The 25,351-nt window shown below is 35.7% G+C and overlaps 1 protein-coding gene across 1 annotated transcript; it reads right to left on the bottom strand.

The window, feature by feature from the left end:
- Positions 1–2,933: 2,933 nt before the first annotated feature.
- Positions 2,934–25,121, bottom strand: apolpp (retinoid- and fatty-acid binding glycoprotein apolipophorin). Its single transcript, XM_081975212.1, has 29 exons — positions 24,988–25,121; positions 18,643–18,672; positions 18,391–18,587; positions 18,075–18,340; positions 17,764–18,021; positions 17,454–17,662; positions 17,209–17,399; positions 16,883–17,157; positions 16,672–16,826; positions 15,897–16,615; positions 14,922–15,743; positions 10,494–12,972; positions 9,845–10,357; positions 7,613–7,874; positions 7,157–7,556; positions 6,839–7,103; positions 6,500–6,786; positions 5,897–6,445; positions 5,693–5,842; positions 5,329–5,629; positions 5,053–5,271; positions 4,698–4,999; positions 4,437–4,644; positions 4,197–4,380; positions 3,970–4,129; positions 3,740–3,916; positions 3,459–3,686; positions 3,205–3,405; positions 2,934–3,146 (listed from the first exon to the last, which is right to left on the bottom strand). Exons 1-29 carry the CDS (start codon positions 25,067–25,069, stop codon positions 3,135–3,137), a joined length of 10,101 nt encoding a protein of 3,366 aa, XP_081831338.1. The 5' UTR covers positions 25,070–25,121; the 3' UTR covers positions 2,934–3,134.
- Positions 25,122–25,351: the final 230 nt, after the last annotated feature.

The following is a 25,351-nucleotide window of genomic DNA, read 5'->3' as shown; positions in this document are numbered from 1 at the left end:
CCTCCACACTATTCACTTCCCGTTCGAGAATATCTGAACAATCGATTTCCTGGAAGATGGATTGGTAGACGTGGTCCCATAAAATGGCCTGCGAGATCACCCGACCTCACTCCGTTGGACTTTTTTCTATGGGGGCATTTAAAATCTAAAGTCTATGCAACACAGCCGGCCAATATTGCAGACCTTAGGCAGAGAATAATACATGAATGCCGACAACTGACACCGCAAGTCCTCACAAATGTTCGCGAACTCTTCCAAGATCGCTTGTATTATTGTATGGAAGTTAACGGAGGTTATTTTGAGCCATTAATTAAATGATAACCGCTATTTGCTATTATTTCTGCAGTTAACAAAAAATAAACACAAAACGTATTTTTTATTTTTTTTGGTCTCAATTCAAAGCAAATGTACAAATAAAATAGTGCAATTAATTCCTTATGAAATACCCTTTCCAACGATGTGCCACACAGGGTATGATGCCATTTGAAAACTTAGTGGGGGTGGCTATGGCAAAGGAGCTGATGGCAGAAATTCAAATCCTACGTAAAAAGATGTCCCCCTTGCAATCTTTGTTGACGTGTCTTAGCATTTTTTAACAGAGAAATTATTTTGGAAGATATTCAGGGTGGCTACTTTTCATTGAAAAACCCTGTATATGATACACTAAATTTCGTTTTCTATAATGATGGTATGATCATTGATAACCGATTTGGGACATACATACTGTATATTTTTTTGACTCTCTTGATTTAGAAATGATAGGCAACTATGACAATTCATTCAACTGTTGTTATTTTTCAAAATAGCTATAGACCCAATTTAAAATGGGTTAATGAAGAAAGAAGTTCTTGGGAGTTTTTAAAATGGCTGAAATTTGGAAAGCGCCCTCTAGTACCGATAAAATATTGGACCGGATGAGACGTCTTTTGACCGTTGACTTTCATTAAAAGCTTGATGATTCCTTGCAACTGTCAAGCTACGTCATACAACGTAACATTTTCATTTGTCAAAAATAGAGTATATCACTCAGTTATTGATTAACACCAATCCATAATTGAGCCATCCCGAAATTGAGCACTCATGCATAAATATTTTTAAAATTCATAAACATTTATATGCGGAAAATCAAAGTATAACGGGATGACGTCAAACATGTCACATTGACAATTCTTATTATACAATTGTTCCTATTTACTTTGATTTTGTCAGAAAATTAAAATGACACACGTTTCGAATAATACTAAATTAAATTTAGACAGTTGCAAAGGTTGAAATTGTAAGAAACATGTCACGTGACTTTGATAATCCAATTTCTGAGCTTGCAGCACTCTAAAAGCTAGTAGACAACTGTCAAAACAGTCACGTGACCATAAAAAATTACTTTGAACTGTAAAAGTTTGCTAAATCAAATTTAGACAGTTGTAAAAGCTGAAATTGTAAGATACAAGTCACGTGAGACTGATAATGCAACTATTAGTTTGCAACAGTGTAAAGGCTAGTTAACACCTGTCAAAATCAGTCATGTGTTTTTGAAAATGTAGTTTAAACGTGGAAAATTTGGTAAATTAAATTTGGACACTTGTAAAAGCTGAAATTGTCAAATACACGTCACGTGATATTGATAATGCAATTCTGAGCTTGTAACACTATAAAGGTCACTAGACAACTGTCAAAACAGTCATGTGACGATAAACAATAGTTGGAACTGTGAAAACTTGCTAAATCAAATTTAGACAGTTGTAAAAGCTGAAATTGTAAAATACACGTCACGTGACTTTGATTATGCAACTTTAAACTTGCAATACTATAGAGGAGAACTTGCAATACTATAGAGGAGAGTTGATATCTGTCAAAAACAGTCACTTGTCACTTTGAAAAATTGGTAAATTAAATTTAGACAGTTGTAAAAGCTGAAATTGTCAAATACACGTCACGTGAGATTGATAATGCAATTCTGAGCTTGCAACACTGTAAAGGCCAGTAGACAACTGTCAAAACAGTCACGTGACGATAAAAAATAGTTGAAAATTTGCTAAATCAAATTTAGACAGTTGTAAAAGCTGAAATTGTAAAATACACGTCACGTGACTTTGATTATTCAACTTTAAACTTGCAATTGGCGTTTCAAGATAAGAGATTCTTCCTCTGGTGATCAGTTTTGAAAACAGTTTCGGGCATTCCAGCTGTCATTTCTCCGTTTGTTTACATTTGATTTTGGTTCGGAATTTAGCAGATGAAGTGACAGTGTCATATTTACAGTAACACTGTAAAGGCCAGTTGACACTAAATGCCAATATTAGTCAAATAATTCAATTGTTTTAGTATTCATGGCAAACAACACTATTACGTTTGACAAACAAAAAGTAACCAACAACCTTGATAACTTAAATATATTTGAAAAAATGTCATTTTTGACATTAGATTTTGGCGATTCAGAAAAAAATACTAAAAATTTGATAATTTAAACTAACAAAATTTCTAATCATAATTTTAAATATATTGCTCTACAACTCGTTATACACATCAAATCTTTAATAAGAGTTTTTCAATTAATTTTTCGAAGTATTAATCGCTGTCAAAGGTCTATTTTACATCTCTATTTTAAATTTTTACTAACGTTTTTGTGTACAAGGCTGGTACGCCCATGTTTTGTCTAAAAATTAAAACATATTTTTCAATCTCTCGTAAAGAGTCAATATAATTCAAAAATTTGTAGTTACATTTTAAGGTGTTGATGTATTTTATTAATAAATCTTTATCAGGCTATAGTTCATATAAGTAACAAATTATACAGTTATATTTTGACGTAGGATAGCTGATGTATGCTTTGTTTTAATTTTTCTTTATACATTTTAGAAATTTTTGTCAATCCTTTGTAGGGTACATTTTTTATAGACATAAAAAAGAAGGAAGTATAATAAAACTCAGGGAAATCAGGAGTATTAATTATTATTTTATTCTTTATAACGGTTAGCTACTACAACTTGAGCCTTGTACTTATTTACTTACTTGTTAATAATTTACAAAATTACAATACCGTTTTTGATGTAAAAAATGTGAAACTTATAGGCTAATCTTAAATTTAAACATGATTACGGCTTAGATGATTCTTTGGCGATATGCGTGATCACGTTTTAAACTTTTTTCTGCAAAAAACAAATTCGGTAAAGCTTTCACTACCCAAACAAACTATAAACAACTTACCGAAGATCGTTCTTTACTGAATGCTTCTTTGCACACATTTCGACCTTGCCAGGGATTTATTAGTGTACATTGACAGTCTAAACCTTGTTCAATGTTCACTAGCTGTTCCGCAATGTTGGCAACAGCTATTTTGACAAACTGTTTCTGGTCCGGTTCACTGGATGCCAGGAAGTTTTCGTTAACAAAAGTGTTACCACGGTTCTGGAAGTTCAGTTTTTTAGATGTAAGACTCATGTTCTTTAGTGGAAACTTACTCTGTTGGTAAAGTCAACGCAGTAGTCATCGTAGCTGAGATCTTTGTAGAGATCAGCGCTTCCCTTGGGGTTTTTCTTGCCCTGAGACAAGGTGAATACGTTTTGATTATTGAATCCTACGATGTCCTTAGTCTTCTTCGAGTCTTTGAGTAACTGTCCTTCGAAAGGTGTGAACAAAGTCAAGGAAATTTGGGTGTTCTTGAACAGTTGACCGAAAGCCTTCTGCAACTGTATTTACTTGTGACCACATGATGCCTATTTGGGCATGTGAGTCAACTTACCAGAATCAATCTGCCAGCTTCGCAAGGTTCACCATTGACAACAATGATAGATTTCAGGGCGTTCACTCTGAAGGGGTAGTTCAAAGCTGTGTCGTAAGTGGTCGTTTTTAATGTAAAACCACCTGCGAGTTTAAGATCATGGATGATGTGTTTCAGCTCATCAGCTGCAACTTTTATCTGAAAAACAATCAAAAATTACGTTGGGATATGTCAAACGTGGTCGAACTAACCTTTTCGTTTGTAATCTCTTTGGTGTTGAATTCGTCTTCTGGGTCTTGGTTGAATTTCAGCGCTGGGGGTTTATTCTTGAAGGTTAATTTTCCGTTAACTGTCACGTGGCTTGGCCATTGGTTGTCTCCTCCCCAAGTTAACAAGTGGTATTCGATATCCCTAAAATATTACATTTTGTGTTACATGTTTAAATCTATATTAAAGTATTTTTGATTCAGTTACTCACCTAACTCCTTTGTTGTGCAATTCAGTGGTCAATTCAGGAATCAAAGATTTTACCAGTTTGTCGTAGAGTTGTTGGTTCTTTGGTCGACTTTCAACTACAATAACAACGTCAGCAGCCTTGGAAGGCAATTTAACACTGAATTGGTCTCCCACAGTGTAGGGTTTGTCGCCGTTGTTACATTTGACTGTAACAAATCTTTTTTTTAGGACCTGGAGCTACCAAATCAACACCAGCACCTACCTAAAGATTCTGGAACATGAATTGGAATTTTCCGTTCTTGACAGGCTGCTACGTAGGCTTTGGCGATGGCTTCTTCAGTTCCTTTTACGTTAGCAGCGAGACCATGAGCGCAAGCAGCCTTGAAATTGTCTACTGGGACGAAGGGGTAGCACAGTCTCAATGAAGATTCCCAGCTGAAGAGTTTGTTGCAAATGGGGTTGTCGTGGGTCTAAATTAGTATGTTATTAAACGAGGTACTGATAAAGAGGGTTAAGATAATACCTCATCGTGTTTAGGAAGAGTGACATCAGGGCATGAAGGTGTCAGTTTGTATGAGTTGGCGAATTGAGATTCGGCTGTCACAATTTTACCGTTGGGGATGGTTAGGTCGTCAAAGAGTTCATGGTTGCCGTTTCCTAAAAGACCGCGAACTTGTCCGTGGTAGAATCCGGATACCCTAACGACGCATCCAATCAAATCTGGGGTACATTCCACTAAAACTCCGGCGGTTGATAATAAAGTTATGGTTTCGTAGTCCCTAAACGCTGCCAAGTTGGGTTTGCGGTATGGCAATTCTACTACGTCTACAAATAACAAAATAGGTATTTTTGCCTGTCTACGTTTTGCAAAAACCTACCTTGGTTAGCCTTAACTTTTCCACCTGCCAATAAAGTGACAGAATCGTGTTTGTCAGCAAGGGTGATGGAAGCTAAGAGACCGTCTTTGTAAGATCCGGCCAACGTAAAGTTTCCATTCAGAGCGTCTCTAGCTAAGAGGTAGTTGCATTTGCCTGGGAAGGTCAACTGTTTACCGTCAAAGGTAAAGATGTGTTGTCCTTGGACGATCAAACCAAACACTGAAACATCCATCCCATTTTTTAAAACGAATTCCAAGAATAAACCATGTGACTTACATGGGAATGGTGGTATCAAATTCCTAGGAGTGTTGATCAAAGTGAGCAAAAGTTTTCCAAGTTCAGTGGTGACATCCCTATCCAGAACATAGTTCAACGGGGAGAATTTAACGGCAACTAAACGAGGCAAGTTCTTTAAGTAGCCTAACGGAATCAAACTGTTAGAATCAACTCGGGAACTTCCAGGAATCTTGAGATTATCAGTGCCGATAATGCTGACCAGTTTCTTCACAATGACTGCAATAGACCTGCCGATTTCTTCTAGTGCTGCGAGGTCGTCCACTTGCTTGTTCTTGAGTTTCTGTGTGAGTAACATTTGATTAGTTTTTTTTTTGTTATGTTGGCTTATATGGCGTAATCAGACCTTTTCAACGTAGTTTACAATGTTTTCTAATAGAGCGTTGATGTCGTTCTTGACCACAAAGTCTGGTGGGATGGCGTCGTTGATGGTATTTAGAATTTCTCTGATGGGGTTTATTATGGCGTCCACAGTTGGGAGATTCTGCTTGATGAACTAAAAACCAAACATTTTAAATAATGAATTTACAGCAGCTTAAAGTTTAACAACCTGATCGTATTCAGTCTTCAAACGATCCAGTGTTGGTGAGGCCTTGATTTCACTGACAATCCTTTGTACATATCCTTTGATGTTCTCGTACGAGTTTTCGTACACTTTGTGCAAAACTTTACCCACGTCTTGGAAAAGCTCACCGAAACTGGTGGCCAATTCTTGCAATTCCGGTTGGTACCTCTCGAGTACTTGAGTAACCTTGGCTACAACTCCTAAAGCAATGTTTAAGGCTATTTCTAGGATTTCCTTAGAGGCTTGCAGCAGTTTTGCGCCTAATTCTTTAACATGGGGGATTAATTCTTTTTCGATGGAGTCGACAACACTCTTGAAGGAGTTTTCTAAAATCACGGAAGTTTCTTCGAGTAGTTGGCCGACTTTTTCAAACAGTTGGGTGACTGCAGCCAATGTAGCTCCAATAGTTTGTCGTACGGCTTCTCCGAAGGCTTTGATGCTCTTGTCGTTTAATATTTCTTCCTTGATTTCCGTCAGTTCTGTGGTGTAGTACTGTTTCAATGGTTGTAGATTGGGAACTGCTTTCTTAGCCACCTATTAATAATAATTTATTCCAAAAATTCTTGTGACTGTGTAAATTAAACTCACCTCGCCAATGTTTTGGACATCTCGTTTGGCTTCTTCGGCCCATTCTTTACCAACAGCTTCTAATCCATTGAGATAGACGATAGATCGTTCTTTAAGGCTTTGGAGGAGGTCTTGAATGGCCTTAGAGTCGACTTTGTGGTCGGATTTTAGGAAGTTGGCTTCATCCAATTTCACTGTTCCATAAAATAGGTTGATTTTGTTTCCTCCGACTATTCGGTCAGCACGAATGTCTGCTACTTGTCCAGGAATGAATCCGGCGTTGAGTAGGACTTTCCTGTTAGGGTCGTCTATAAAACACAGTGTAATTAAGAATTAGTCTTGGAAGGAATAAGATCGTACTTTTAATCCATGCGCTGTATGTTAAAGTGTTGTAGTTCTTGATTTCCAGTCTACTAGCCACGGCATTGTTGTCGTATGATGATACTTCAGACTCAATAACCTGGTCGTTCTCGCTGATTTGAATCTTGTGGATGCCCTTCAGGATGATTCTGTTCAAAACCTTGATTATTCCAGAGATTTCAGTAGGAGACCACTTGGATGATAAAACATTGTCGTATTTAACCCTTCCAGCCGTAATGCTGAGTTTTGATTCGTAGTTGAATTCCTTAAATTTACATTTATTAGTAATTTATATCATTCTCACAGATTGTGTATTACCTTTTTGGTTCTGTCACCTGAAATAGTTTCAGTTCCCTGAATGTCAATTCCTAGTCCAGTGCTTTTAGCGGCAAAGTTGGTCAATGAAGTTCCTCTAGTTTTGGCTTCCAGATCCAAGGTAACTTGTTTGTTGAAACTCACCACCAGTTTCTGGTTGTCCTGGGCAAAAGCGTCTAATTCGGCAACAATATCGAGTTTTCCGTTGAAGGGGGTACCATCTCTGGTTGCCCTGATGGAGGCTGATAGAGGTTTACGTAATCCTGGATGAGTGAATTTGGTTTCGGCGCTAACTTTGCCTTTGACGTCTACATCCACAACCCAAACGATGGCAGTCTTCTTGCTAGGATGGTTCTTCTTATCCAAGTAGAAAGCTAATTCACCGTTAGATTTACCGCCCTCTCTTAAAAAGTTTCAATATTAGTTTTTTTGTTAAAGTGTAGTTAAATCAACACTTACCTAAAGTTCTTCAGCGGTACGATTTTTCCTTCCAAAGCTACGATACGCTTGGGGGTGGTCAGTCTGGATCCGGCTTCAGTAGGGTGAACGTAAAAAGTGTATTGGTACTTGCTGTTCTCCTGATTCTGGAAGTGGGCGTCTACAGTGTGGTCCACTACCCAACCTTTACGGTTGGTCACAGCTTTAAGGCCAAATTCGTGAGACAATCCCAATTTGCGGAGATCCAAGTTGATTTCCAGGACTTGGTTGAATGTTTCAGCGTCTGAAATCATGATTTTTTGCTGTTATTCAGACCATTGTTTATTAATAGAAAGTCAGGTTCTTAGAGGTGATTTTACATTTTTATAACCAAAGTAATTTGTGCAAAGAACTGAGTATGGATTATGAATGTAGAAAGTGTGTGTGTAATTTGAGTGTGGTTTAATAATGTTTTTAAGTTTTAAGTGTCAATAATTGACCATTTGATAGCTAATCAAAAAATAAGCTGACTTGCATTATGTCATTTTTCTGAAAAACATTTCCTAAGGAAGATACAGTCCTCCAAATTTCAATTTAAAAAATCGTTTTATAGGTTAAAACTGAACATCCAAGACTTGTGAAAGTCCAAATTTGTACTCAATAGTCTAAAAACTTGCTTTTTACTACTAGGAATGGTCTTATGATTCGCTTTCTCAGACTGCCATCCTGGTTGAGTGTCTGAAACTGGCATTCAAGAACTAAAAAAAGTCTGGAAGTCAAGACAAAAATTGTATTGTGCATGAAACTCATTTTTTACTACCAAAAATAGTATAAAAGTTGACTTTTAAAGCTAGAACGGACCTTACTAGGACTAAAGAGAGTCCAAAAGTATATTTTCAAGACTTTAATTGGTGTACAACTCAATGTTCTTCAACTTTCAACAAGTCAAGAAGTAAAATAAATTTTCGGACTACTTTATTTCTAAAAATTAGTTCTGAAGACCATTATTGTAGCATTTGGTACCAACATTTTTTACTTTTATTACTGAAGAAACTGGACTTTTGGAAATAGTCTTAAACCCGATTTTTCAGTCTTAACACTAAAAACAGTCTGAATTTCTTAGAGGTGCTACAATTTATTGCACCTATGAGTGTAGAAGTCAATTTAATAGTGAAGAAGTTTGAAATAACATTTTCAAGACTATGGTCAGTGGACACACTGGCTTTTAGGCCTGATAAGTCAAAAACTTTGTAAAGATAGTCTTGAAACTCGATTTGAGGCAGTGAAAACTGCCTTAAAACACTAAAAACAGTCTAGTTTATTAAGAAATACCCGAATTTTTAGCACTGAGGTGTCTAGAAGTCGATTTAATAGTGACAAAGCTTGGAATGCTATTTTAAGTCTATGAAGAATGTAAAAATTGTTTTTTTAAGTTTGCTATGTCAATAACTTGGTGAAGATAGTCTTGAAACTCGATTTTCCAAGCTGAAAGCAGTTTTGAAGCACTAAAAATAGTCCAGAATTCGAAGAAAATTAAAAGCAAAGTAAAAAGCACGATAAGTTCGTTTTCAAGACAATTTTCATGAATCTAATGTTAATGTCCTGCATCTAAGACTATTTTCAAGACTAAAATATTGAAGTTTGTCTTCAAATTATGAAAACTTACTTCAAATGCAAATTTTAAGCTTCTGATGTCACTTTTCATTAGTTCAGTCACATTTTGGGATTCAAGTCAATTTTTAAGGTTTAAATGTATGCATTTGTAGTAACAAATTCTTGAAAAAGTAGTTTTTATGTCTACAAGTCAATTTTCAGTATTAAAGTCTTTCGATTTGCATGAAAACTGGTTACAAACACAATTTTTAAGCTACTGCAATTTTTATCTTTTCTAATTCAATTTTCAAAACTAAAGTCTTTTTTAGTTTGTCTGGAAACTATGAAAACTGGCTACAATAATATTTTTTAAACTTCTTAAGTGAATTTTCCGTTTCCAAGACTGTGACAGTGAATTTTTAAGTTGGGTTGGGTTAGTTTTGGGTCTTTGACCGTAATAAAGTGCTTGTTCCAAATTTGATCAATATTGCTCCAACGGTCTGACAGTTATGACAAAAAAAAACGATTTTTTAAACAGAAATTTGAAGGGCTGTATTTTCCTTAGGAAGCACTTTTCAGGAAAATGACATAATGAATGTCAACTTATTTTTTAAATGGCTATGGATTGGTGAATTATTGACATTTAAAACTGGACCACCCTGTATAACACAAATAACATACCATTAGTGTTCACTTTGTTGTCAATCTCCACATAGGCACACTCTTTCTTCTGCTCGCAATAAGAGTTTTGCACCCTGAATTGCTTATTTGTGATCTTGACTTCAGCGTCTACAGCCTTATTGCCCAAAGTGGCATCAAGGGATACTTGGATTCCTTGTTCCTGATCTTTAGCTTGTTCCAGCTTATCGAAAATATACTTAAAGTGTCCAGTTTTGGATTCTTCTTTCACTTTCAGGCTTCCACTTCCATCGATAATGTATTTACCGTTTTCGTTTTTGGCGGCATAGGACCAAGTGCCGGAAATATAGTTTTGCCCAGCCGATTTTACGTTTATTTGAATTTTGTGGTCGTTCGTGTCCCCTTTAGCGTGAGCGTCAAAGACAATTTTGTTGATGTTCAGTTTGGGTGAGTTGAGTTGTCCCTTGATTTGCAGGTTTTCGATGCGTTCCGCGTTTACTGTTACGGAACCGTCGAATATGAAGGATCTTTCTTCATCCACAACCTTTAATTCACCTACGTAAAATTGTAAAGTTAGAAAAAAAATTGACTACCGTGTGCAAAAGTTTTCTTTACTTCTAAAAGATCCCCTCTTGCACTATAGCGTAGAAAACTAGTCAAAATTTGGTAAATTAAGGCGATCATTACTTACCACTTAGGTGTCTGTCACTGATTTTGCCTCCTTTAGCACGGAACTGTTTCAATTTTCCATCAGGTCCAGTGAGTTTGACATCAATTACAGGCTCCAAGTCACTCAACTCTAGTAGAGTGATAATCTTCCAAGGCTTTCCATCCAAGTTCAAATCGATTGTGGAAGAAACTTCCTTGTTGTCGTTAGATCTCTTAGTGTCCACCTTCAATTTGTTGTTCTTGTATCCTTCAATTGGAGTCTGTAGACCAGCTTCCAGTTTGTAGTGGTGGTCAGTGGTTTTATCCAAAGCAATATCGCCCTTAACAGTTTGTCCTTTGCCGTAACTAACACTGGCCGCACCAGAAAGACCTTGTTTGTTTTCCTTGATGTTGTAGGTAGCATCAATGCTGATTGGATCAATTTTGTTTAAGGTCAAGTCTCCTTTAACTTCTCCAGATGCGGGGCTGACTTTCAAACTTCCTTTAGACTTCAGGTCAACCAGAGGTCCTTGAGCGTTTGTAGCTTGCACATTAGCTTGTCCTTCCAATTGTATTGGAGATTCAGGTTTGATGTTTAATGCTGATGCTGACAGGTCTACGTTTAGAGTTTTGAGGTGTTCAGATTCAGTGGCTGCAACTACACTCAATGAACCTTTTTTGGTTTCGTCAGCGTTTTCGTAATTGGTTCTAATGGTGAGAGTGTTGGCTGGGCCGTAGCTGGTTCGTAATTCAACTTGTCCTGAGTGTCCTTTGCGGCAATTTGCGTTTAATGATACTTCGTAGGGTTGTTTCAGTATACTTCCGTAGAATTTATTTACTACGTTTACTTGATTTTGGTCTCCTTGTTTGGCTGTTTTGACTGCAATATCAGCGTTGATGTTTTTACCATTGCCGTTTTCAGCAGACAGATTTACGTCAGCGTTTAATAAGCCTTCCTTCAAGTTGGAGTTTTTCACTGAAACTTTCGCCCCCACTTTGTGCCCAGGTGAGTTTTTGTTCTCCCGGTATTCTACAGTTCCGTGAGTTTGTGCTGTTAGTAAGTCATTTTCGCGTTTGTGGTCGCAGCTTCCTCTAGCCTGGAAGTATTTGTCACCAGGTAAGGTTATTTCTAATTCTCCGTCAACTTTTCCAGTGCTTTGATCTCCAGTACGGGTAGCTTTTACGTTTACTTCCAGAGGATGTCCCACTATGTCCACTTTATTCCTTGATTCTAAGCTGGTTTGTGAGACTTTGTTCTTTGTTTCCACGTGGATTTTCAAGTTTTTGTCTTTGTGGTATGATGGGTAGATGTTGAGGGTGACGTCGTAAGTCTGTCCTGGTTGGATAGTGAATGTGGTGTCTCCTTTGATTTGACGTTTGCCTCCTTGGAAGTCAATGAGAACGTCACCATTTCCAACTCCATTGCTGGCATGCACTTGTCCGTTTACGGCTAGGGAATTTTTGACTTTGATTTTGATGCTTCCGTTTGCGTTTCCTTTTTTGTTGGCTTTAATAAAGGCGTCAACCAGAGGGTCACTTCCTGATAAAATTTTACTGTGGGCGTCGATTTCCTCTTGTGTCAGTTTCAGTCCTAAGCTTACTTTAATAGGGGCTGCTTGGGAGGGGACGTGCACAGTCACTTCAGTACCTACATCCACGTTGTTTGGCTTGACGGTATGTTTCACTTTTCCTTCCAGTTCAAACTTTTTGCCGTTTAGTTCGATGGTTTTGGAGATTTTGCTTTCATCGTTAGGGAGCACTTGTCTCTTGGCTTTGATTTCAAGTTTGTTGTCCAAACCCCACACTTCAAACTCAATGTCGTAGTCTCCTATTGTTTTCTTGTTGATTTCCGCATCCAACTCAGACCCAAGCTTCAATTCTCCATATTCTGCGTTGATTTTGTAATCCAGGGATTTAGGTGTCTGTTCCAATTCTAATTTACCATTGATACCTAGCAAAGGATAGCTGATGCTGTTCTTGGTTTCCAGCTTAAAGTCGCTGGCACTCTTGAATTTGTTTACATAACTAGATTTCAATGTCAGAATGGCTTTTTTGGAGTTCAAATCGGGTCCGTGAATCAACTGAACAGCGACTTCGTAGTGCGTGGGAGGTTGTTTTTTAAGTTCTCCTTTCAGGTTAAAGTTAGCATTCTTGTTGAAGGTGTTTTCTACTTTCACGCTGAATTTAATCAAGTCACTGGCGAGTTGCAGACGACTTTCCAGACCTACGTTGTTGGCTCCATTGGACACTTTCAAATCGGTGAAGTAAACGCCAGAGTCTCTACCCAAATTTCCGGACAGAGTGAGTTGCCTTTGTGAGTCGGAAATTTTCAAATTTTCCAAGATATATTTTGTGTTGTCGCCATTTCTTTCTACAATGATCTGACCTTGGGTTGTCACAGGTAAAGGTTGTTGTCCTGCAGGGGTTTGGTATTCCAAGATTGGTTTGTAGATTGCTCGTTCTGGTGTTCCGGATATGGATACGCCGAGTTTGCCTACGTATTGGGCATTGTCTATTCCTAGCTGAAATAGGTTTACACAATGAGTTTTTATATGAATGATTGTTGTGTTACTTATAAAACCATCTTTATACTTGGTGGCCCAGTTTTAAGTGTCAATAATTCACCATTCGATAGCCAATCAAAAAATAAGTTGACTTGCATTATGTAATTTTTCTGAAAAACGTTTCCTAAGATACAACCCACCAAATTTCAATTTAAAAAATCGTTTTATAGTGTAAAACTGAACATTCAAGACTTGTGAGAGTCCAAATTTGTACTGAATAGTCTAAAAATTTGCTGTGAACTACTAGAAATAGTCTCATAATTCGTTTTCTCAGACTGCCTTCCTGGTAAAAACTAAAAACAGTTCGGAAATCAAGACAAAGATTGTATTGTACATGAAACTCATTTTTTGCTACTAAAAATAATCTAAAAGTTGATTTCTAAGGTTAAAACTAACTTTACTAGGACTAAAGAGAGTCCAAAAGTCTATTTTCAGGACTTTAATTAGTGTACAACTCAATTTTCTGAAACAAGACTAGAAGTAAATTTAGTAGTAAATATCGTAGCATTTGGTACCAAATTTTTTTACTTTGATTACTGAAGAAACTTGATTTTTGGAAATAGTCTTAAACTCGATTTTTCAGTCTTAAAAAGCACTAAAAACAGTCTGAATTTCTTACAGATACTACAATTTATTGCACCTATGAGTGTAGAAATTTAATAGTAAAGAAGCTAAGCTTGAAATGATATTTTCAAGACTATGGATAGAGTACAAACTGGCTTTTAGGCCTGATACGTCAAAAAAGATAGTCTTGAAGCATCTTAAAGCATTAAAAACAGTCTAGATTTTTAAGAAATACTTGAGTTTTTAGCACTGTGTCTAGAAGTCGATTTAATAGTAAAAAAACTTAGAATGATATTTTAAGTCTATGGAGAATGTAAAAATTGTTTTTTTAAGTTTGCTATGTCAATAACTTACGATTTTCCAAGCTGAAAGCAGTTTTGAAGCACTAAAAATAGTCCAGAATTCTAAAAAAATGTAAAGCAAAGTAAGAAGTACGAAAAGTTAGTTATCAACACAATTTTTATGTATCTAATGTCAATGTCCTGTATCTAAGACTATTTTCAAGACTAAAATATTGAAATTTGTCTTCAAATTACGAAAACTAACTTCAAATGCTAATTTTACGTTTCTGATGTCACTTTTTGGTGTTCAAGTCAATTTTTAAGGTTTAAATGTATGAATTTGTAATAAAAAATTCTAGAAAAAGTGGTTTTTTATGTAAACAAGTTAATTTTGAATATTCAAGTCTCTGGATGTGTGTGAAAACTGGTTAGAAACACAATTTTTAATCTTCTGAAATCAATTTTTATCTTTTCTAAATCAGTTTTTACAACTAAAGAATTTCAGTTTATTTGGAAACTATGAAAACTGGCTACAATAACATTTTTTAGGCTTCTTTGGTCAATTTTTCCTTTCCAAGACAATTTTTAAGTTGGGTTGGGTTCGTTTTGGGTCTTTGAACGTAATAACTGAAGTATCTCGTAAACGAAGTTTTAAATTAGAATTTTATAAGAGATAATTTCTTTTTCATCGTGAACAATAAATTTAAAAGAAACTGTAATTTTTGAAAAATATCCAAAGACGCAGAAAATGTGACAAAAACATGAAAACCATCTTCCTGTATCTACGCTTCTGGAGAATTTTGGCAAACGTCATTCATAATGAGTATTAATTTCATGAGTGCTTGTTCCAAATTTGATTCAACGGTCTGACAGTTATGACAAAAAAAACCATTGTTTAAACTGAAATTTGAAGAACTGTATTTTCCTTAGGAAGCCTTTTTCAGAAAAATGACATAATGTATGTTAACTTATTTTTTGATGGGCTATCGAATGGTGAATTATTGACATTTAAAACTGGACCACCCTGTATATGACCTCAATGATGTGACGTTGTTAACTTACCTTAATCAGTAAAGTCTTTTCAACGTTGGTAGATACAATTCTGGCCTCTGCTAGAGCAGTCTTTGTAGGTGATGTAAACACAGCTTTAATGTACCGTTCCGGCGAGTATTCACCTTGAATGTCCAAAACGACCTTTTTTTGTCCATTTTTGCCGATAGTTTCCACAACGAAATCTCCGTGAGCTTGATTGTAGGCGTGTCTGATGTGGAACTCGGATACATCGTCATTTTCAATAGTAACAGCAACTTTAGCGTCTCCAGCCAATGGGAAAGGCAAGACTGGAATTTGGGAACCTTCTAGATTGGGTCCGTTTACCTCGGCGCAGAAAGTCAGGCCGATGAAAGGACTCAGTTGGTCCAAGCAAATTGAAAAGTCCTTAACTTGGGTGAATTTTAAGGGCTGGTCTACTTGGCGTCCGCCTTGTTCTCTGGTTACGAAAACGATTTCGTGATTGGCTGAGATCAGTTTTTGTTCTTGGACAGGTAAACCAAATTTAACATCAAATCCTGAGGCTTTGTCCCAGGTGGCACGCAAGTCTCCTCCAGTGGAAGAGTACAAGGTGGATACCAGTTTCAGTCCGTTTTCCACTACCAAGGCATCCAGGGTAAGTCGTCCGCTTACTTCAACGTTAACGCTGGGGATGAGTTTAGCTTTGATTTCGCCTTTTTCGGGGTTGTTGATGATTTGACGCAGGTCAATGTTAGCTTCTGCTTTGACTTGGATATTGGCAGAACCTTCCACAGCTAGACGCAGAGGGAATCCAAGAGAGGTGGGATAGTCTACTTCAGCGTTTAAGAAGTGCAAGTTGCTACGAAGTGTTTCCTAGAAATGAATTTGTCAGTGTTTAGATCACTTTAAAGATGCAAGTGTTAACGAAGTGAGATTTTCGAGAAATGACTGTCCGTACTAACAACACACTTCAATTTCGGGTTAAGCTAGTCTCTAAAATCTCCTATTTAAACTTCCGCTACTTACGTCAAACCGTTGTAATTTGTCTAATCCTTTGTTCAACTGGCCAATCAATTCATCGATGATAGCTTCGGGTTTAATTCTGGACTCTTGGTTAATATTCAGGAAGAAGATTTCCGATCCAAAAGCTTTCAGACTGACGTCCACATCCAAATCTTTGTTCAATTCGTTGGTTTTGATTTGTACTTGTTTGGCGATGTGTTCGAGTTCAGATTTGCTCACATCCCTCCTGACTCGTTTCAGAGTACTTTTCAGTTTCTGTTCCACGTATTCAGACAATTTGTGAACACCGGACTTTCCTTCTTTAACAAAGACGGGCAGTACAGTTTTCCTGAATAAACCTTGGGGTCCAAAGTAGTGTTCGACCAGTTTGTCCAGGTTTTCCTGTCTGGTTTCGATTTCCAGGAAATTGAAGGTGTGACCAAACACCTCAGCGGTAAGGTTCAAGTTGGTTGACCGAGGTAGCCAAGAGTTTTGAGAGTAAATTACGTTGGCTTCCGTGGATGCAGCTAGTCCTAAGGTATCTACAGCGTAGGAGAATTCTCCGTTGAAGGAGTATTTCCTAGGGTCTATTGGGAAACTTTTCCTGACGCTAAATCCAAGGAATTGCTTAGCGAGGGCTTTGTCGGGGTTGGCAGAAGCTTGAAGGGCACGAATGTGTGAAGCGATGAAACCTCCAACTTGGATGCTGGGTTCTTTGGTCAGGAGAGTCTTAATTGAGTTACCTAGGTGATGGTGAACAGTTAGTTACTAATTTTTGAAATTAATTTGGGTTAATTACCAATTTTGGCGTTTGGACATTGGGCTACTACCAAATAAGCCCTGATCCTCACTTCAGAATCTTGTTGGATGTCTTGGAGAACCTGTAATGCGCTGTTTCTGAGCTTGTCTTTGCATGCATCTGCCAGGAAACTATCTAGAGCTGCAACTCGTACCCTAAAATACCACGCTATTAGATAATTTGTTTGGCCTTTAAAATATTACACTTTTACCTGCTGGGAAGGTTCTTGTTCTGAGCTAAAGCAATGATTTTAGCGACCACGCTGTCTTCCAAGTGTCTGATGTTAGCCAGAGCTTTCAAAGCGTACACAGCATCATTTTCTTGTTCTTTGTTGATCAGTTTGGCGCCTATTTTAGTCAAGAGTTTAGCGGCCAAAGCTTTGATCTCGGCAATGTTTTCGCAGCTGTGTTGTTGACAGAAACGTCCCGCCAAATTTCCAATGCCCAAGTAGGCTTCACGAGGCAGTTGAGGAGAGTCCAAGAGACGCTGCATAACTTTCGCTTAACCGGGGTTTAATCAAAGTATTACTACACTTACGGTTACGGCTTTCAAGGAACCTTCAGTAGCATGTCTAACCACGTTGAGTCCTAGAAGAACCAGTTTCCGGTCGATTTCGTCCAGTTGTTTTTTGTCCAAGAGTTCCAGTAAAGCTTCGATGGTTTCACCATTACCTGCTCTGAGGAGGGCGTCTACGTATAATCGTCTAGCCGCATCTTTGTCACCGACTCCTTTAATACGTATTTCATATAAAAATGTCTAGAAAAACTTGAATTAACACTTACCAACTCCACTTTTGACTTGGTTGTAAGCAGTCAAAAGGTCATTCTTTTTACTGACTTTAACGATTTTTAAAAGGTTGATGAATTCCTTGGCAGTGGTCTCGCCAACAACTACGTCGATGGTTTTGGCCACTTCTTTCACAGCTGCTATGATTACTTGAGTGTTACTGGTGGGAGCTACCACTGGGTGTGGGTTCTCGAAGATGATGGACCTAAAAAAAATTTTAAATTTAGCAGGAAAAATCTATGTATGTAGTTCTAGAAACGTTCTCTCTTCTCTTTCTGTTCTAAAAACCAATCAAAATTAGCTCACCTGGGTTTAGTTACTGGAGCTTGTGGAGAATCTTTAGAAGTACCAGTAAGATGTAGTTTTCCAGCGATTTGAGCTTTGGCTCCGTTCTTTCCAACCGAAAATGGTACATACAGGTAATCTTCAGAGACTGTAGCTTGTTCTAAAATTCCGTTCTTCACCCTCAAATTGGCACTGTAATCTGCACTCAACAATGGACTGGATTTGATTTCGCTGTTCAGGTTCAAAGCGGTGGACAAGAAGTCTTGTTGGATGTGTTCTCTGTAATAGTATAAGTTGCCTTAATACTCCTAGCGTATTTAGTAGGAACAGACCTGTAGGAGCATTTGTTTAGACTCTTAGACTTTCTGATCACCAATATATTGCCCTCTTTGTGGGAGGTCAACTCAGTGGGACAAGTACCGAACACGTCAGTTTCGTAACCGCTTTTGGAGGAAGCTTGGAACAAGGAAGCGATAGCTCTCTTAACGTTGATGGAATTTTGGTTGTCTCCATCCACCACACAGATGCTGTCTGCGATGACTCCATCCTGGGTGTTAATGCGAATTGGCTTTTCGATGTCTGGGATGGACGCGAATTTCTGTAAAATTTGGATATTTAGCTTGAAACGAACAATGATGGTTACGTTACCTTTCCGCTTGATCCAGAAATCTGGACGTTTTGAAGCCTCAGAAGCTGGTTGCAGTCGGGCAGCTGAGTCAGCAAAACGTCAGCCTTCAGATCAGTACTGGTCGTTTGTCCTTCAGCTGATGATAGGGAAATATCGATTTTTCCGTCGTATTTGTACTTGTACGTAGTTCCTACAGCGTACTTGAAAGTTTGCACGGCTGTAATTAAATTCTAATTAGTTTAGCCCTTTTAAATTACACCTAAGGGTATTACCTCCTCCTTTACAACCCGTCCGGCAAACACCTAGAAATACAACAAATTTAGATTAAATGTCTGTCGCTCTATAATAGAGTGTCGTTATTAGAGCATGCAAAAAATAATCAAGGACGATCTCATTAAGGATGTTTGTGTTTATATCCGGTAATATCCCCCTAAAGCTGACCTGTTTAGTGTCAGTTTTTGAGATTAATAATTGTTACTACTTAGTGCGACGATATTTGTCTTTCTAAAAAAAAAACAAAGATCTGAAAAAGTTTTCTTTTGTTAAGATAGCACTAACAAAAATACTTTAAAAAATATACATATACAATGTCGTGGGTTTTATAAAGGTTTGTCAAATATTTTCTATGAATGATTGATTGATTGTATTTCAAGTATTCATTCTTGGTTTCGAATGTTTGGGGAATGTAAAATTGACATTTTACATTGGAAGTTGCAATATCTCAGAAACTATTTATTATGTACACATTTTTTTTTCTTTGTTTATTGGGTCTTCTGTCTCACACAAAAAAGGTTTGTTGGGAAAATGGAATTTCGCACTATTTTCAACTAAGTTGAAAATAACATTAACCTAGTCGTCTCAACACAAGACCACTGACTTAGGCTCGGTCTTGTTACCTAAAAACGATGACGTTTCGGTGGAAAATCTACCACCGTCTTCAGAGAATCTAAAAACGAAAGAACACAACGGCAGAACACAGAAAACAACAACTTAATAAATATTAAACCTGATAATGTTCAATTTGGAACTCTGAGAAGGGTTTTGTCAATAAAAATTGACATAAATTTTGACTTTTGTCATTCCAATAGGAAAGGTTATCTATTGTTGTAGTGAAAGGTGGGTTTTATAATGAAAACAAAATTACAAGAAATTTCAGTTTTGTTTGATATGACCAAGTGTTATCTCCTCCTCTAGAATATTTAACCAAGTTTGGTCAATATTAATAGAGGATGTAGCAACACAGGAGTCATGGTTTAATCTAGTATATATGCACTTTCTTTTATTTTACGTCTTTTTGAAAAAGTTTCTTTGTCTATGATATACTACTTTCATTCCATTTGACTCTATGATCATTATCAAACGCGTGTTGGCATATATTAGATTTGTGAAAGTCTCCAGTTCTTAAATAATTTTGGTGTTCTTTAATACGTTTTTTTAATGGTCTGGAGGTTTCACCAATATAAAATTGATTGCATTCGCAAGGAATTTTATATATCACGTTTCTTGTAGATTCATTTTCATTGTGAGGTTTTGTTTTAGTTAAGTGTGATCTTAATGTGTTTTGAGTTCTAAATATTGTTCTGATGTTATATTTTTTAGCTATTCGTTTGATTTTGTCAGAAATACCTGGAATGTAAGGTATAAAAAGGTTAGTAAAAGGTAAAATTTGATTTTGATTTCCAGATTGTTTTGGATGTTCTAAATCCCTAAAACATTTATTAATAAATGTTTCAGGATAGTCATTTTCTTTTAGAACATTTTTAATGAATAATTTTTCTTTATTAAATTGTTCATTATTGCAAATAATTTTGGCTCTATCAAATAAACTTTTTACAATACCTTTTTTTACCATTATTGGATGATTGGATGTGTAGTTTAAATATCTATTTGTGTGGGTTGGTTTTCTGTACAGTGCGTTTTTTTTAACGCGCAACATAGGATTTTACGTGTTAAATTTTTAAGCCCATGTTAGACCATTTTATTTTGGAACTGCAAGTCTATAACTTGACGGGTGTGTCTTTAGTACCCTGCAGCTTAAGTAAGTCTACCAATTTGGTCTAAAAAGTGATTAAAAACTGGAAAAAAATCATTTTTTTTCGAAAAGATTTTATCGTTCCATACACCCTGTATGCATTGTTGTTTTTATACTGGCAGGGCAGGTAGCAGGTAAAGTGACATATTTTGCCTGCATCACGACCCGACATCTTTTGAACGTCAAAAGGGCATTTTATGATTGTTTGGAATACTGTTTGGCTTCAAACGGAGGTCACTTTGAACAATTCACTTATAAAAATACTTCTTTTGTTCTTAACTTTCTTGATATAAAGTTAATGATCACCCTGTTTTACTTTCTACGCCAAATTTTACCTGCTACCTGCCGTGCCAGTATCAAAAACAACAAAGAACAACAATGCATACAGGGAGTATGAAACGATAAAACCTTTTCGAAAAAAGATGATTTTTTGCAAGCTTTTTAACACTTTTTAGGCCGAATTGGTAAACTTACTTAAGCTTCAGGGTACGAAACAGACACCCGTCAAGTTTTATACTTGTAGTTCCAAAATAACATGGTCTAACATGGGCTTAAAAATTTAACACGTGAAATCCTATGTTGCGCGTTAAAAAAAACGCACTGTATACTTTTGTTTCAAATTTGTTTATGTCTTTTTTGATTAGAATGTCTAAGAATGGAAGTTCGTTATTTTGTTCAGTTTCTGTTGTAAATTTGATTGTGGGTTCTATTGAGTTTATGTGAGTTAGAAATTGTTGGAGATGATCATTACCGAATGGATATATTGTGAAAACATCATCAATATATCTCCACCAGATTGTTGGTTTATAATTAAAATTATTAATGTTATTTTCTTCGAAATGTTCCATAAAAATATTACTTAATATTGGAGACAATGGAGAACCCATTGCCATTCCAGAATTTTGTTGGTAATAATCATCTCCATATTGGAAGAATGTTGTTTTAACACAAATTGTTAAAAGTTCTAAAATAGTGTTTACGCTTAAGCTACACATAGTACAGGATTATACGTATTTAATTAGGTTTTAATTAAAATAGGTGCAGAAGCACTTGTGTGCGTGTAAAAGGCAAAAATGATACATATACACCTTTTACACTTACACCGCTTTACCCTATTAAGATCGGTTGGGAAATGGTCATTATTTCAATTATTCTAAGTGGATAATAACGCTTCAGTTTATAGAATCGTTTATTGTTGTAACTCTGATGAGAGTGAGAAGGGTGAACAAAGCACGTTTTCCTTTGTATACGCTGTATGAATGAGAAATTTCGATCATCCAAGTTACTCTAGACAACGTAATCGAATGACCTTTCTTTGTGCAATCAAGTTCAGGGATGTTGAGAAAAAATTCGAAAAATCTGAATTTCTGATATAATTCCAAGAATAAATTTTGTAATGAGTGGTTGTTTGTCTGATAGGATTATCTGCTTTAATTGTCCGTGTTTTGACCTGGCGATGATAACAACAAAAATTGAGCAATCTCTTCGTGTGAGTGAGAAGCAAATCTACGAAAATATCCTTCTGTCAAACAAAGACAGATTGAACCTGTTTTGTTTACCCGCTTATAGTGATTAAACCAGCATTTAATTACACTTAAACGAAAAAGGTCTTATTTAAACGTGTATGGAAATTTTCTGTTTAAATTCAATAAACAACCGGACAGCACATAATGACCCATCCTGATAAGTTTTGTTAATCATTCTTCAGTTCACAAACCAATTAATTAATCAAGGCTTTTATAGTGTTTTATTGCTTGTTATGGTTAATTTTATTGTTCTGATATTATGTGTTGCTATCGGTTTAATCGTTTTTTTAACCTTTTAGTATTATACATTTGTCTAAAAATAATTGCAAAGTTTCTTTTTTCTTCAATCAAGGGTCACGACCTGCTTGTTTGCTTTGCTGTCCGAAGATATACACGTTTTTATTTTCGTATATTATTGATAATTTAATTGCTGCATGTTTAATTTTGTTTAATCATCGTCTACGGTCATTATGAAAAATTTTGATTGCAAATTTATATCAGAAACTGAGAAAAGAGAGATTGTAGTAGCAGACCAAGTTTATAGTGAAGTTTTAAAGCAAATTTCAACAAAAAATTGTATTTTACCATATTAAGTTTTTACAGCTCACAGTAAGTGTTTTTATTAACAGACTCAGTTATTTACTTTTCTGCAACAAAAATTCTAAACAATGAAACAAATTTCTAATTATTTTGGTGTTTAATTGCGTTAAAAAGACGAAATTAGATAACATCAGAAGAGAAAAGAAATCAAAATTGAACAAGAGCTGAAAAGATTAGATGTCACTTTTCGAAAACATTAAGACGATATACAGAATTTTCATTTTACCATAACATAACCATTAATGTAAAAATCAACTTAACCTAACCTAAAATATTAAGTACAATGTGGTAGATACAAAAAAATGGAATCAATGAAAATTTTGTATACATGGATTGTCAAATTTTGTATGTAAAAGGTTTATTGGAAAAATATCATTTTTTATTAAAACTGTGCATATTTTTGTTTATTAAATTTTAAATTTAATTGTAAGTAATTTTTGTACTAATTACCACATGCTGTCTCACTATGGCTCAAATTCAGCACCCTCATTTAAAATTATTAATAAAATAATATGCATTAATAAAACTAAATATTTTTTAAATAATCTTTTCTTTAAGACTAGACATACCTACGGTATCTAATACAAAATTTACATAGAACGTAGGATCATAAGCAATAAAATATGCAAGTAATCGGTCCTGAACAAAATTAAGATATAAATATATAAAAAATATCAAATTTACTGTTGTTTGTCTGATTATAATTTGGTATAATAGCTGGAACAAAAGACAACTTCTAGGTGGCTGGAAACGCTTTTACTGGACTCAATATGTGTATGAAATTTATAATTAATATTGTTCAAGAAACTTGCTTTTCCGTTGTGTCTATTTTTTAGGCCACTCTGTATAATTCAAACGCTCTTTTTATTTTGTTTACATGTTTTGAGTTGTCTCAACAATTTGTTTCAACATTTTTCTACACTCTGTATAGCCATGACAAAACCTACCGTTTTAAGGGCTTTTCAAAGCCTTTGTTGTTTATTAGTTTCAGCTGAGGCGTTTCTGAGATACATTCAATGGAAAATTACCAAAAATTTGACTGTTTTGTTCATTTTAGTGCGCAGTTAAGAAGAATTTCTTGAGTACTGTAACAAAGCTGAGATTTTCTGAAAAAGGTGCTTTTTGTAATAACTAACAGGAAAATGTAAAATTAGATTGCAAGGCTGCAGGACTGTATTAAGCTGTTTCTGAAAGTTTCCGTATCATGTAATACAAAATTATAAAAACTTTAAATATATTGAATATACCGGGTGAGTACGATTTCTGCGAAGAGCAAGCTTATTTCAAAAAAAATATGCCATACAAATAAATGTCAGCAAATGTTTTCTTTTAAACACAGAATGTTTAAGTTTTAAATTTTGTCTATCCACAGCTTCAAATTTGTTTCTGGCTGACTTATTTATGATAAGATAAGCTGTCAAGGCAGGTAGTACTGCTTGACCTGAGAAACTAACTCACCCTGTATAGACGAAGACAATTTTGGAGAATATGTTTTCAGTAAATCTTTAGATTTGTACTATTTTAATGAGTGCAGTGGAAAGTAAGTTCTACGGTGATGATCATTCCAGTGCAAAAAAGATACCTTTACATCCCAGCAAATCGAGGGCTGTTGATCTCATTGGTCTCAAGATCTCAGCTTTCTGATTTCTTGCTGGAAACTTAATTACAAACTTTTTAATGGCTACGTTTCGTTTACAACTTAGCCTTCAGCATGAAATTCTTTTCAGGAGGAAAATCAAGCAATGTTATAAGAATCATCTGTTTTGTTGCACTGACTTTTTTCTTATTTTAGCCTGAAGAAGGGTAAGTTGGGGTCACAATGTTACAAAGTTATAATAGCCTGTTTTTAATTCCTGGTATTAAAATATTTGTTGATAGTTATTACCATCATTTTTGACTTAAATTGTGTAAAATGCTGTACAATGAGGTGATAATCGGTCTTTTTTTCATGCACAAAATGAAACCACCATCATTCTAATGATCATTATCAAATTATTATAATTTAAACTGTTCAGTACGTTATAGTAACAAACGGTGAAAGAATGGTAAGATAAAATTTTTGTATCTAATTTCATTTACTTACTCCTTCTTAGAGTTTATTTTGAAATAACTGGACAACCTAGTTTTACTGGTTGGAAAGTGTATTTCGGATGTGATTTGGTTTCAAATAAATAAAAATCACGTATTTCAAATTTCAACTAAACCACTATGCATGCAATAATTAACAGTATAAAAAATTTCCTGAAAAAGTTAAAAGTTAGGAGCTACAAGAATGAATTCTTAAAATATTTTGAAAAATCTTCAGAATTGACACCGTATTACTACAAATGTGTGTCCAATTTTTCTGGACTGCTTTTGGTTATTCTAAAGTTGCACTTTATACATTAAAGTATATTTGAAATTATTATAGTTTCTTAGTATTTTTTTTTTGGAAAAACTAAAATAAAATGAATACCTACCCTCACTTTGTACATGTCCTATCACTAATAACACAGTTAGGCACAAAATGCCCAGAGGCACCCGGTGTCCACTGTCGTCCATCCTTGCAGTGGTCGACACAACAACACAACTAGCGATAATTAATCTCTCGTTCGTTTTTATAGTCAGCTCTAACTTTGAACGGAGCGGCGATAAGAACGTAATCGACGTAAACGATCCTTTGTCTTTCACATAAGTTTACTTTTCGAGGGATGTTCAAACATCCCACAGTCGTGCGATTACCCTACAGATAAAAAATTACATTTTAGGACGAATTTTCCATGTCTAATTTGGCTTGTGGAGACTTCTTGTTCTTCATTACTGCAGAATGAGATAATGAACCAG

The sequence above is a fragment of the Ips typographus genome, linkage group LG3 (assembly GCF_016097725.1).
Source record: "Ips typographus isolate SLU linkage group LG3, UJ_Ityp_2.0, whole genome shotgun sequence".
Classification (NCBI taxonomy): Eukaryota; Metazoa; Arthropoda; class Insecta; order Coleoptera; family Curculionidae; genus Ips; species Ips typographus.
Note: the sequence above shows the minus strand (reverse complement) of the source record. Positions and strands in the feature narration are given on the sequence as shown.

Bases quoted from the DNA above. Each gene is read 5' to 3' on its own strand.
- apolpp (XM_081975212.1), bottom strand. From the start codon at position 25,069: ATGGACGACAGTGGACACCGGGTGCCTCTGGGCATTTTGTGCCTAACT. The intron at 18,588-18,642 runs GTAATACCCTTA...ATTTAATTACAG, and splicing joins GACGGGTTGTAAAGGAGGAG to CCGTGCAAACTTTCAAGTAC. The intron at 3,687-3,739 runs GTAAGTTGACTC...AAGTAAATACAG, and splicing joins AAGCTGGCAGATTGATTCTG to TTGCAGAAGGCTTTCGGTCA.